The sequence below is a fragment of the Pan paniscus genome, chromosome 8 (genome assembly GCF_029289425.2).
Source record: "Pan paniscus chromosome 8, NHGRI_mPanPan1-v2.0_pri, whole genome shotgun sequence".
Classification (NCBI taxonomy): Eukaryota; Metazoa; Chordata; class Mammalia; order Primates; family Hominidae; genus Pan; species Pan paniscus.
Window position 1 is genome coordinate 23,792,566 of NC_073257.2, and position 14,059 is coordinate 23,806,624.

The 14,059-nt window shown below is 41.9% G+C and overlaps 1 protein-coding gene across 33 annotated transcripts in view; it reads left to right on the forward strand.

Annotated features, from left to right (window-relative positions):
* CELF2 (CUGBP Elav-like family member 2) overlaps positions 1-14,059 on the forward strand; it is an 867,789-nt gene that overhangs the window by 795,258 nt on the left and 58,472 nt on the right. For 32 of the 33 annotated variants that reach the window (XM_055092397.1, XM_063607625.1, XM_024930221.4 and 29 more), the window contains 3 exons: positions 2,059-2,138; positions 6,126-6,284; positions 10,509-10,572. In XM_055092397.1, the coding sequence (XP_054948372.1) occupies positions 2,059-2,138; positions 6,126-6,284; positions 10,509-10,572 (303 nt within the window). The remainder of the gene's footprint in view (positions 1-2,058; positions 2,139-6,125; positions 6,285-10,508; positions 10,573-14,059) is intronic. The other variant, XM_055092405.1, reaches the window with a different exon arrangement.

Here is a 14,059-nt window from a genome sequence, read left to right on the forward strand (position 1 = left end):
TTTCAAGATAAGAAGTGGAAAAATAAAAATCTCTTAGTGTTATTTCCTCTGTTAATAATGCCAGGGATGATGAAAATGCTTCTGAAGAGATGTTACTTGGAAACAGATGGTAAATTTGGACTGGATCACCTCAGAGCTCAGCATCAGTATGGAAGCCAGTGGAGGTCCTGTCCTCTGTCCCACACTTACATCATCTAGCTGCCTCAGAGAAGGCCACTAAATTGCTGTTATTGATGACAAAAGCTACAGTCAGTCTTAGTACAGGTAGCATGTTCAGATAGTAAGCTTCATCAGCTGCCGTGCTGTCAGAGAACCACGAGACAGCTCAGCATTCACCGTGAGCTGGACATCATTCAGGCTTCTTCAAGCCAGCTTAGCCAGGAGGCGAATGTGAGATGAGTTTCTCATGTACTGAGAGTTTTTGTGTGTTAAAAATTATAGCATGATGCAAACAAAAAATGCATTGACTTATTTTCATGACTGGATGTCGTTGTGCTTTGAGGGTAATGGGCAGGCATTGCTTTCTCTTATTGCTGTTGGATTAAAAGGTGCCGCTACAGTAATGACTTGATAATCTCACCAGGTATTCGTGCAGAGCAAAAGAAGAAAATATATTTTATGGCTCACAAATTGATTTACATAAACCAAACAATCTGCTGATTGTTTGAATGCAGAATATTCTATTTTGCTTATTGGCCACAGGGGCAACAATCTCACATTGTTGATGCCAGAATTCTGCTTTTCATGCATTCACTCTGAAATGACAATAGACATCAGCCTCTCAGTGTTTAGATCTGCTTCATTTGGAAATCTTTTAAGTAGTAATAATAATGTTTTGAGGAAATTGAGTGGAACACTAAATTATTCTCTGATACCTAAGTTCAAACTGTGCAAGGCTAAAGAAGCTGAAAATCAATGCACTTTTAAAGTCATTAGAGATCATAAGTGAAATAAGTCTGTGTTGCTTTAGCTAACCTTTTAGTGTGCTGTGGTTTTATTATAATATCAGCCTGAATCTGCATTAATTCCACAGTCTTTTTCTCTAAGAAGCCCAAGGGTGCATGATGAATAAAATGTAAATTTGAGAAGGCAGTGTTTTTATTAGTGAAAAGGGCAATGAGCCATGTAGTTGGAGCAGTGACCTGCATGGTGGCCAACGCTGGTGCAAGAAGCAGGAACAGGCACTACAGAGTCTAGTTATTTTACAGCACAAGAAAAAACAGGCACGGAAAGTTTCACTGGTCTCCCAGCAGATATTCACAGAAGTGTACATTGTCTTATGTATGTTAGAACTAAGGTCAAATCTTTGATACATTTCAGAAATTGACAAGTCTCAAAAGTCTTGAAGATTTTATGCAAATAAATGACAATGCACATTTTTTACATTTTATAGCAGTATTGAATATTCTCGGAATAATGGAGCATTTGTTTTTATTAAACTTAAAAATTACTAAATAGTTTGCAACAGACTTGGTATATTTGTATTTGCATAGCAACAATTTATATTTATACATACATATATATTTTTTAACTACCTGGAAGGGATTTAGATACATTTGTTTGCTGACATTTTGAGCTCTTGAAATTTATTTGCTCATTTGCCCTTGGTGTGAGGATTTTCTTATTTGCCCCTTTAAAAATCAGTGATAAAATTTGAAATACAAAGCCCTGATGTGTGAATGCCCTCAGTAAAGATCATCAGTCAAGGAGAAAATGGAAAATAGCAACTTTTTATTTTAGAAAATGCAAACTAGATCTTGCTGATTTCAAACCCGGTGGCTAAAAACAGTACCCAACTTCCTCCCCTAGTTTCCATTTAAAAAATAAACTAATAAATAAATAAATCTTTCTGCTTTGGTCAGATTAGCAAGTCAGCACTGTGAATAAAAAGCAAAATAAGATAAAACCAGAGAGAGAAGTTGTTTTATTTTTATGTACTACTGAGAACAGTGTCGTCTTGTGGCAGTTCTCGTAGACTGTGTTGGTTTAACAAGCGTCCAACCCTTTTGTCTTGTTGTTTTTTGTCTTTCCTGCTCCCTGTCCCCTTGTTTCCCACAGGCTGTGCGTTTGTCACATTTTCTACAAGGGCAATGGCACAGAATGCAATCAAAGCCATGCATCAGTCTCAGACCATGGAGGTACTGTATCATCTGCCCTTTCTTTGTTTTCTTTGTGCAAATGATGGGGAATGGTAAAGCAATTCTCTCCTGTGTGGATTGTTCACATGACAATCACAGATGTAAACTTTCACCATCTCAGTTTTCATTCATTCATTCTCATTCTCTCCTTCTCTCTCTCTCTCTTTCTCTATGCATTTTTCCCCTAATGACTTGAAATGCATTTAGGAAAACCTTCCACTTGCTCTCCAGTTATTTATTTGAGCCTTTTATTGCAGTGGCACGGGTCCTGTGATGTAAAATTGTGAGCACTTTAAGCAAAGTGTCATTCTGGACCTAAAGAATCAAATACATTCCCCACCCCGGGGTCGGTGCGGATGAAACAGTAACAGCCTCCCACCCCAAATTACTGCTTGCCCTGTGCTAAGTCCCAGGGTTCTTTCTTTTGTACAGGGTCAGGTTATCTTCCATCTAGTCAAACAGCATTGTGTTTTTACATCAAGAATGTTGGAGAAAGTTAATATTTCTCCCACTGCATTTAACATTGAAAATGCAAATTTGGAAAATAGGATTTGTCTCCTTCCTTAAAAAGATGAGCAATAACAAAGAAACATAATAAAGGCTCAAATGTGGTCTCCTAATGAGAGATCATGGCTTTAGGGGAAGGTAAACACCCTGGTGTGGATGCACACCCACGAACCTAGATAGATGGCTCTGTACTTTTAGTCTGTGATTTGGGTCATGGCCTTTCAGAATTTTGCACAAAAGCATTCCAAGAGTGATATGCCGTTACTTCTTCTGTATTGTCTGATAGAATCATTTGGGAGTGCATGTTCTGCTGTATTATGTATACTGTATCTTTGTGTATGGGTGATCTTTTCCGGAGGTGGCCTTGTGGTGTTATCTGAAGCTGTGTTTTCATATTTTGAAAAAAGATATTTTCAATTTTATTTAATATGCAAAAAACTTTTTTCTTGATTGAGCTTCTGTTTTCCCCCCATTTTGTTGGGGTTTTATTTTTTGTTTGTTTGTTTTTGTTTGTTTTTTGCAATGCTGCATCTCCCAAAGCATGCTGGGAGCTAAGTGATCATTATGCGTCATGTTTTGTGGGCTACCTTTTTTATAGTGAATCAAAAGGTGGGTGCCAAGGGGGGAAGGAGTGTGCATGGCATTGTCATTCAGTGTTTACTGTACTTTTCTGACTTGTGATACCAGCATTGCAAATATTGTCTTTTTCGAACATTGATCTTGACTTTGATATTCCTAACATATCTTATATAATCACTGTGTTTTCCTTTCAGTGCAATGCATTTTTAAGACACTCACAACCCCCTACCTGAAGGCAAGCTCAGGTGAAAATCGGGCATGATAGGAGATAATGAGCAGGATTTGGAATGTCTAGGAAGCTAATCTTGTCTGACACGCAGTTACACGTGTGATGGCGTTTTGCTTCCCTCTTTCTCTTACTGAGGCCGCTCCATTCCTGTGGATTAGCCTGATTTCCAGCCACATTTGAATCTTCAATTCAGTTTGAAGATTAAAATGAAACTGCTGTTAGGGGCAAAAAAAAAAAAAAAGAAAACTCTTTACTTGTATTATCTTCCATATACGTGTTTCATTCTTATTTTTATTTCTTGTAATTTAGTGATTTGTACCCAAATTGGTCTCACCTGAGATAATTTTGAACCTCAATTCTTCAGTGTTTCTGTTAGAAACATTACGATCCCGATTCCTTCCCTTGGAGCCCCCCCAGTAATGCTCAGAGAGCCACGGACAACCCACGGGAGACCATGTTCCCTTGTGTTCCTGTAGAAGGAGGACTCGGGATCATAAAGCAGAACTGAGCATGAACCAGGCTGAGAAACAGTAGGTTCCCATCATGTAAAGAGTTGGTTCGACCACTAGGGCATATTTATTCCTAAGCCCTTGATCCTTTATTATTAATATCTCTATTATTTGAAAACCAAATTTGGTGTTTAAAACTGGACATTCATGCTTACACAGAGGGGTCCTCTGACACTTAAATTTCTTGTTTGGTTTTTTTTTTAATTGGCATTTAAATAGGAGGTTATATATTATGCAGTCACATTATAATTGTTTGACTAACGTTGTTTATTTTTAACTAATTATATTATTTCCAGGACTCTGGCATACATCTTTAACCAAGATGTATTACCTAATTCACAATGATGTGAATGTTGAAAGAACAAGGTCTTAAAAACAATTAATTTTATATCGTGCCTTCTGTTTCTCCACTTGCCTTCACTCTATCCCTGCCCTGTGTTTCATGGTTTAAAAAATCATTTTTAAGCTATAATCATTGGCCTAATTTTCTGCTTTTATATCATTTTTACTATTTAAGGAAGAAAAAAATAGATGTTCTGTTAGGAGAGATGCTATAATTTGTTATGGAACAAATTTGATGGAACAATGACAACCCTTTTCCATGCAAAACCCCCTCTCTACATAATCTTCAAAGTATGTTGCTCTCTTTTAAGTGAAGTGCTGAAACATGGAACAGATACAGAAAAAATGAATTACGGATTTTTTTAAATGATGGAAATACTATTTTTGTGCAATTTACTGACATTTAACATTCTGTACCATGACTCTGTCTACCGGAGCTGAAGACCAATAGGCTGGAAGTTTAACACTGAAATATTCATCTCATTTTTCTCACTTTTTTTATTAACAGACATGATATCCTCATGTATTCAGAACTGCATCCCCAGTAACTACCCAAGGTGATAAGGAAAAAAATGTGTTTGTTTTCCAGAAAAGAGAAACATGACCCAAAGGGAATGGAACAGAGAATCACATTCAAATAGGAATATAACATTTCTGAGAGGAGAGAGAGAGAGAGAAAGGTCTATTATCATGCTGAGTTTCAATAAAAGTTTTTATTTTAATCACTTGGGTAGAATTACTTCTTTATGCCTCAGCAAAATTGAACAGCTTTAATTGTGATGAAATGTGTAGGCAAGCCACACAAAGGAGGAGAAGAGGCTGGGGAAGGAGGGGGAGACTTCTGCTGAGTTACTTACCAAGTGGCAAATGTTGCAAAGGTGCTTTGGAAAGGAGGTCTTCGTGCTTGGGATGTTAGGCCCTTATTATCCCTGATGATTTTATCTAGCTCAGTAGTGAATTCTGTGACCTTTAGCCGTTTCTTTCTCACTACCCCTACTCCTTGCCTTTTAAAGGAAATTAAAACTGAAAGAAGCTGCTAGAATGGTGAGATTCATTAGGGAAAGAAGCCAAGTGGACTCCTCCATCTGCTGTTCACGGTCTATCTCCTTTGGCTAGAATGTGCTTCTGTGTCTTGGGTTTGCACCAGCTCCAGGGATGGCGGGTAGCACAGGTGTGCTGAGGCAAGAGGCCTCTCTGAAAACGTGAACGGTTACTTTGGAGAATGCCTGTGTTCTCTGAATATCTTCCGCCCTCATCCTCATAACTAAAATGAAGCCCTTTTCCCTATGATTGCTGGGCCGATAGGATTGTCACCATCCCAAAGTTCACAGATACATAACTGAAAATGGGAAAGAGTAAAAGATAAATGAATGAGAGACATGGCCATTCCCGTTACAGATTCTCCCCTTTGTCCTCTGTCCACCTGTGGACACGGGCAGACACACAAAGCCAAGTCTGTCTGTAAGACGAGCAACCTGAGAAGCTCAATTAAAGAACCTTGGTAAGGTCTGTTGTCTGTAAGGAGGTCCTGCAAGGTTGAAGGAAGACACAGGAAGAGAAGGAGAGGCAGTTACTAATCAGAGCAAGAAAGCAAGTGACTTCACCGACCACCAGATCCCCCAAAGAAACCACTGGCAGTGTCTGGAATTTTCTGTTGATGGTACTATTCAGAGAAGAAGGAATATCAAACCGTTTTAAACCATTTCAGCCCATTCCATGTGCTCCAGGCTAGTGCAGAAAGGTAGCTCCGGTGCTGAGTGTCGTGAGCGGATTCCGCCAGCCTGTAACCCCCTCTCCACTTTCCAATGTGTCTGACCACAGGGCTGCTCTTCACCTATCGTGGTGAAGTTTGCTGACACTCAGAAGGACAAAGAGCAAAGGCGCCTCCAGCAGCAGCTCGCTCAGCAGATGCAGCAGCTCAACACTGCCACCTGGGGGAACCTGACAGGGCTGGGCGGACTGACCCCACAGTATCTGGCGGTAAGTGCTGGGCAATGCCGGCGTGGGCTTCACCCGCTGAAACTCTGCAAACTGACTTTTCCCCTCCCTACGCTGAGGCATTTGTTTTCAGTACATTTTCAATCTCGGGGAATTATTGAAATCAGCATTTATGCAGGATATTTTTCCAAGTTAGATTGATTCTGTTAAGAACAGGACTAATTGAATTCCTGCCTGATGTAGGAGGGGCAAAGTCCCACAGGTTAAACTTCTAACTTGTCTTTGAAAGGCACCCCAAGGCCCTGAGTTAGAAGACATGTAGCTGATGATGTAACAAGAGGGAGGCCGCTGGGCTGGCTCATCCCTGTCAGGTCAGGGTCTGCGCCAGCAGGACCTCAAGTGAAATCTCCCAGAACTTCCATTCCATGATCCTGGCTCTTCGCAGTGGAACCAGATTGATGAAATCAAGTGTTTCTTACTTCATCTATTTGAAACCAACAAAATTCTATTCTATTTTAAGCCCCAGCAGACCCAGTTCTTTCAGCCATTCCTTACATCTCTTGGTGTCTGAACTTGAGCTTTCTGGTTGTTTACTCATGCTCTCCATTTCACTTTGTGTCTTTATGGAAACACAGTGACCAGAATTTAAGACAGTCCCCCGAGCGAGATCTGAACAGGACGGAGTAGTAACCTCTAGTGTGGACTTGAGGGCATCTGACTGGAGTTTGAGAGCGGCGTTTGTAGTAACCATGGCAGATGCGGGCTGGAAGGCAGCCAGTACTCCAAAGATTTTATTTTTACTCGAATTACTGCTAAATTGTGCTCTTCTACCCTATTTTTCCACTTTGGAACATAAGTGCTGGACTTCACATTTATTAATATAATTTCATATTGTGAGTTTGGGCCTTTTATTCCAGCCTCAGAGAGGGTGTCTGTGTGTGTGTGTGTGTGTGTGTGTGTGTGTGTGTGTGTGTACCGCATGTGTATTGGGTCTTCATTCTGTCATTTTACATTTTAACTATCCCTCTTGTGATCCTGTCACCCATTGGCTTTACTTTGTAGCAGAAGTTGTGCTTTTGTGTCAAATGATCCTCCCTGTTCCACCTTGGAAGGTGAGATGATCCTGCTTTTCGGACATATGAGGAAAGGGAGACTCAAAGAGGTTACGTAACGTTACCCAGAATCAACCAGCTGCTAGTGGTTGATGGGACTTGAGCCCTGCGTGTCCCGCCGGCTGGCCATACTGCCTCTTTGAGGACTCTGGGTGCTGCTGTGGGTCACCTTCATCTTTTTAGCTGCCCCACCCCCAGTGCCCAGTGGGGTCTGGTATATAATAGCTCTTCAGTACATATTTGATGAATGAATGAGAAGCATCCTTTTCCTGTCTTCCTCTGTGCTGCTAGCAAAAGCATCGGCTCAGGTTCCCATCACTTTCTGTCCATTTCTCTACCTTGTCCACGAAGATACCATGAGAGATTTTGTCAGCTGTCTTGCTAAAATCTATATTTGCTCTGTCATTATTTTCTTGACTAATCAGTCTAAAAATTGCTTTAAAAAAGAAATGAGTCTAGCTTGACTATGATTTGTTTTTCACAAATGTGTGCTGTTCAGATGCTCACAGTCGATTGGTTTAATTCTATGTACCAGAATTTTTGTCTGAGGCTGACATCACGCTCACCTTCCTGTACTTTCTAAGAGTCTGGCTTCCCCCATCCACCATTTCTGAAAACTGAGACACGTGTCCACTCTGTCTTCTAGCACGTCTCCTGTGCCCCCATGGCTCACAGAAATCTCTGGCACATGTTTCTGGGACCACATCTGCAAATTGTTTGTGTAGGTGAAGGAGAGGAAATCTCAGCCTCATTTATAGAAACGTGTTTTTAGAAGTTCTCACTACGTTTCCCTCTGCCATGGGTGATTCTTTCTTGGCCATGTTTGTTCTACTCCCTTTCAGCTGAAAAGCCCTTTCTCTGAAAGAGCCCTTAGCTGCCTTGAGTGATAGATTCTGACCCTGGCTCACCAGAGGTTGGTTATCCATGGCAATAATCCTGGGTGGTGGTTTAATGACACTGCAGGTATTTCCACTTACCTCAATAGGTGTTATTAACTCCTCTAAACATCTTCAAGGCTAGCTTAATTTTTAAAATTTAAAAACATTGAATATGAGGAGGAAGTTGCAGTTGATAAGCGCAAGAGAATGAGAAACCCAACAAATCAAACCGAAATAAGGCCTTGCTATTACAGTGGGCAGTCCCTAGCTTTCCCACCCCCTCTTCCCCACTCTCTTCCTCTTTCTGTGTGTGTGAGAGTATGTGTGTGGGCAGGGAATGGAGAGGGATGACTGAACACAGACTTTTCTTGGTTTTAGTATAACCTCATAGTGTGAAGTCCCATAATATCGTCGTACCTGAGGCTTGGGTTCAGTCAGCCAAGGGTCCCCAACCCCTGGGCTGGGTACCAGTACCAGTCCACGGCTTGTTAGGAACCGGACCGCCCAGCAGGAGAGGAGCGGCAGGCGAGAGAGCGTTACTGCCTGAGCCCCACTTCCCGTCAGCTCAGCGGCAGCCTCGGAATCTCCTAGGAGCACGAACCTGGTCTAAACTGCACATGCTGAAGGGTCTGGGTTGCGTGCTCCTTATGAGAATCTAATGCCCGATGAGCTGAGGTGGAGCAGTTTCATCTCAAAACCTTCCCCTCAACCCCTGGTCTGGTGGGAAAATTGTCTTCCACGAAACTTCTTTCCCCGGTGCCAAAAAGGTTGGGGACTGCAGGAATCAGCCACTGATAATTCCACACTGCTTGGCGCTGTTACCTCAATTGAGATCCATTTTCGAGTCATATCCATGTGTAGGGTTTATCATATCCAACTGGAAAGACCTGGACTTCCCCAGAGGAACGGTGTTCTGGATTGTTTCACGAGCCCCAGATAAATTCTGAAAGTTTTTTTTTTTTTTTTTTGAGACAGAGTCTTGCTCTGTTGCCCAGGTTGGAGTGCTGTGGCACCATCTCTGCTCACTGCAGCCTCCATCTCCCAGGCTCAAGCAATTCTCATGCCTCAGCCTCCTAAGAAGCTGAGATTACAGGCATGTGCCACCACACCCGGCTAATTTTTGTAATTTAACTAGAGATGGGGGTTTTGCCATGTTGGCCAGGCTGGTCTCAAACTCCTAACCTCAAGTGATCCCCCCCCCGCCCACCTTGGCCTCCCAAAGTCCTGGGATTACAGATGTGAGCCACCGCACCTGGCTCTGAAAGCTGTTTTTAAAATAGTGAATTAATCTTGTTCCTCCTGAGCACACAACGTGACAATATTTCAGTAATAAATATGGTAAATCTGTGTTTCTGGTATCCATGTACATTTGAATATAGGAGAAAACTATATGCTTGCCCACACTGCTAACTGCATCTGTACTGGTCTCCCTTAGCAAAAAGAAGATCCGTAAGTTCAGCCCAACACTCAGTCTTTCACCTAAGTTAAGCTGCGGTTCAGCTGAGTTGGACAAGTCCGGCAGCACCCCAGGGGCTCCATGCCTTTATCTCGTGGCACCCACTCATTCTGCATGGCAGGAAAAATGCAGCCCTGAAAGCACTAGTGGAAAATGCAGACTTTCTCATGGGTATATTAATGTTTTTGAAGATTGACATTTACAACGCATGACTTCGATGTACATAGCACCACATAGTTGTGAGTTTTGACAAGCTGTATGTTTCACTCTGCAGTGAGGACTTTTAAAACGGCTGCCCATTTGCTTGGTCATGTAGTGGTGGCTGCAGCTGTATGGCTGTGAATAGATGCATTCATGTTTGTAGTTACCATGATGATCTTTATGTTGGCACCAGAGTCAGTGAACCAATGTGCTTCTGATGAAAGATGAAGAAAGCTGAACGGTGCTGGAAAGTAGAAGAGAGGGAGGGAATGGACCCTGATTGACAGAGATGAGTTACGGTAACTGCTAGACTACAGAGAGAGATAATTAGTCACGCTATGTTGGTTTCAATAGATCTAACACCTGGTTGTTAAAAAGAGTAAATTGATTAATTGTTTTAAGGCAGCAGTGTTAGTGAGTTTCCCCAGTGTTTATGTTTCTTAATAGAGATTGGACATGAATATGGATTTACAGCCCCAGCTCTGGGGACCTTCAGTCCATCAGTAGGCAGTAGCAACCAACCCTGGAAATGCAGAGTAAACTGAATTTGTCCCTAGTTTAATGAGGGAGTTACTTTGCTCTCACCGTCTCCACTTTGCCCTTGTGTGTTCATCCGCAGCTCCTGCAGCAGGCCACCTCCTCCAGCAACCTGGGTGCGTTCAGCGGCATTCAACAAATGGCAGGTAAGTCAGGAAGCACGCCTCTCCTTTTGACGGTGCTATTGTCAGAATTTGGGGTTGGTTCCGAGGGCAAAGACAAGAAGCAGGGGAAGAGAACCAAGAATGATGATCAGACTTGTTAGCTTTCTGTCTTTGGTGTTAACGTTGGAACCGCCTGCTCTGAAGTGTCTCTGTTACTTCTTAGGTTACCTACCCACCTTCGCTGTGCATGACCGCTATAGAATGAAGGGGCTGAGAAATCCTGATTGGCATCTATATCAACAAATGATTATATCAATGACTCTCTAGTCATTTGTTGTTTTTATAAATAAGATTGATTACTGGGGGCTTTCCATTCAGATTCCTATATCTAGGGCAGCCAAATGATTGACAGCCCTCTAAAATTTTAATAATAGACAGTCAATAAAAATGTTCTGACCTCCGTAATGAAAGCCAGGATTGCAGGCCTATCTTTGATGCAGTTTGCAGCCCCTTGATAACGACAGACAATTAACAGGGTGCCTTTTTACTGTAGTGCCCCAGTTGACAGAATCATGCATCAGAAGCTTTTATGTGAAAGTGGAATCTTTGTTCTGGAGAAAATCAAAGTGTGACTGTATTTGAAAGCCAGTTCGTTGAAGGATTCCTTCTTCTAATGAGCTGCGCCAGTAGTAACTGAGGTGTGGTGATTAGCGAAAGGTCACTCCTGCCGTGCCACCTTCCGTGCCGATTTCCCTACCTAACACGGGGCCAGGGAAGGCAGCGAGCGCAATAAATCAGAACACAGGTGCCCATTAACCTGCCGTGAGGAACGGTCAGAGAGCCTTTTCCTTGTTTCATTCCAAAAAGGTGGGGGGAGAGAGCAAGGAGAACAGGTTTTTGGCATATTAGAACCAAGCACGGTTTGTGTTATTCAAGGACACCCTGAATCAGTGCAATGAAACCTACATGTGCAGAATGAAGCGTTTTTTCTTTGTCATCATGAAAACTCCTTTTTTCTACATTTCTGTTTCTTTTTTTAAATATGTATCCTTGGGGTTTGTTTATTTTTTTTTTTTTCTTGTTTCACTTCGAATGAATCTGGAAAAACTTTCCAGGGGGCTTCTCCCTGGGTGTGGTGTGTGATCGGCAGCCCCGCCGTTGTGGCCTGAGGCTCCTGGAAGCTCATCAGCTGATGGTCTTCCTTGGCCTGCAATAAAAATACTGCTGAATCCCTCGTTGGGCTTTAAATCCATTGGCACTGCCACCTGGTTCCGTTGTGACATAGCTTTTGGATTATTAGAAATAGGAATAACTTGAAATCATAGTTAAATCATTCAGCAGCATCTTTACGAATATGGTTTGGGAAGCTGGCCTTGGAGCTAAGAATCACATTGAATGGTTAATTTATTTTTAATTCTATGAAAGGAGCTGGAGAGAGAGAAGTAAAATATTCGGGGATTTTCTGTGTTTTAAAAGAGAAAACCTCCTGATTGCAAGCTCTAAAATAAATGCTAAGATTTGTCACACTTTCAGCCCACGGGAGATTTGCTTTTCTCGCATAGTATGGACTCACCAGGATCTGAAATTAGGGGCTTTCCTTAGAGGTGGCCTCAGGCTTTCCTACTCCCACAGTTGGATTATGCAGAGAAGGTCACTGGGTCCTGAGGCTGCTGCCGAGCATGCTGTCCCGGGTGGACAGCGTGCCCTGTCATCTTTCATTAGGATGTGTGTGCCTGTGCCGCACCAGCCACAGGTCAGGATGCCAGCCCCTGCACGCTCTGCGTGCTCATTTGAAAACTGAGGGTATCTGGGAGTCACCTTACAAGGTGCCGAGGAGCAGATGGCTAATTTAAAGGCAATCTGTATGTGCTTTGAGCCTCCCAAATTATCCATTTCTTGAATCCTCAGTGTGTGAAATTCAGCACACTAAGTCCGCACAGGCTAGGAAATCAAATGCTGGACAGGCCATTCCCTACCATCATCTGGAGTATTCAGAGTATCTGGAATATGCAGAGTCTTCAAGGTGTAGCTGTCGGGCTCTGTGAAGGATACCTTGCATTTATAGGGATCGTCAGGTCTCCTCTTCCTACGTATTTGAAGTATTATGGCTTGGAGTACTTTCTCCACCAATGAAGAAAAGTTTATATGGCCTCTCCTACTCTCTTGTCTTGTCCCAAAAGTAGGGCTTAACTCTGTCCTTGCCATCAATCTGTGCACATGTTATGGAGTGACCATGGTGAATGGGCGATAGAGGTTCCTTCCTAGGAGAAACTTTCCCAGCTCCCCCAAATGTGAGAAGGGCGCCTCTCTCCCGAATTCCCCAGAGCCCTTTCCTCCCTTCCCTCTGCCCTCACCTCCTTGGATGCTTCAGGATACTCTGTGGATACTCTTCTGTGCTCCAGGAGAGCATGGCCCCGTGGCTGATAGACTCAGCTCTCACCCCTCTAAGAGCTGCTCATGAGTATCCTCGAGTGGATGAGTGAACAGATTTCTAATTCAACAGACATAAATCCCCAGTGGAGCTTAAGTTAAATGCCTGGTTTTTAAATTAAGAAATATGACTTCAGCAATATGTATAAACCAAAGGAACATTAAACTAATGATAGTATCTTTACAAATGAGTTGTTGAGGATTTGGAGATAGTTTGTATAACATAAAACATAACAAATACAATAGAAAGCATATGGTAGTGGGATTGAAGAAACCCGAGAGGTTATTTATCCCAAACACCACCTGATGTTACAGTGCTTATTGAGTGATTGATACTGTGTCCTACGTAGAGGGGGCACATAAACAATTCACATGTAATTTTTCTGTATTACATTGACAGATATATATAAAATGATCTCTGCATCTAAAATTCAAGCAGTCCAGCCTGGAATACTGTCACCAAAAAGTGAAAACTGATTTTAGAAACGAATAATATTTTGTTGTGAACAACTCTGAAAACATACTGGTCTGTCCTTCAGGAGATGAGGTTTATAGCTAGAGTCTAAAATGCCACATTTATATGGGTGAAACATTTTCAGCTTCAGGAGAAAATAAAACCAAAAAAAAGAAAGAGAAATTTTAGACGACTGGATCCTAAGTAGTTGCATGTATAAAATTGAATGAGACATCAGCTATACTTCCTTTCCCAAAAAATCTTACCATTTTCCTTTCAAACTAAAAATAACTTCAAGTGTGCTTTATGGTTTTTATCAAAGAGAACCTTTATGAAATATGGAATTTAGAAGCAGAAAATGGATTAGGAACATACCTTTATAAATTGACGGCTTTTATATCTACTTTTTGTGCCTCCTTGGAGTTGGTTGGTTTTTATTTTCCCTCTTAAAACTTCTAATAAAAACTTGTCCATTTCTCTCTCAGCGGTGATATTTGTTCAGTGAATTTCAGAAATCTCAGAAACTTGGGGTCTGAGTTTGGGCTGAGAGCTGGGATTTTTCTTGAAAGAGAAAGGGAGTAAGAGAAAGTGTCTTCTCTGCCTTTAATTTGTTTATAACAACTATCAACTGAGAAGATCATATAA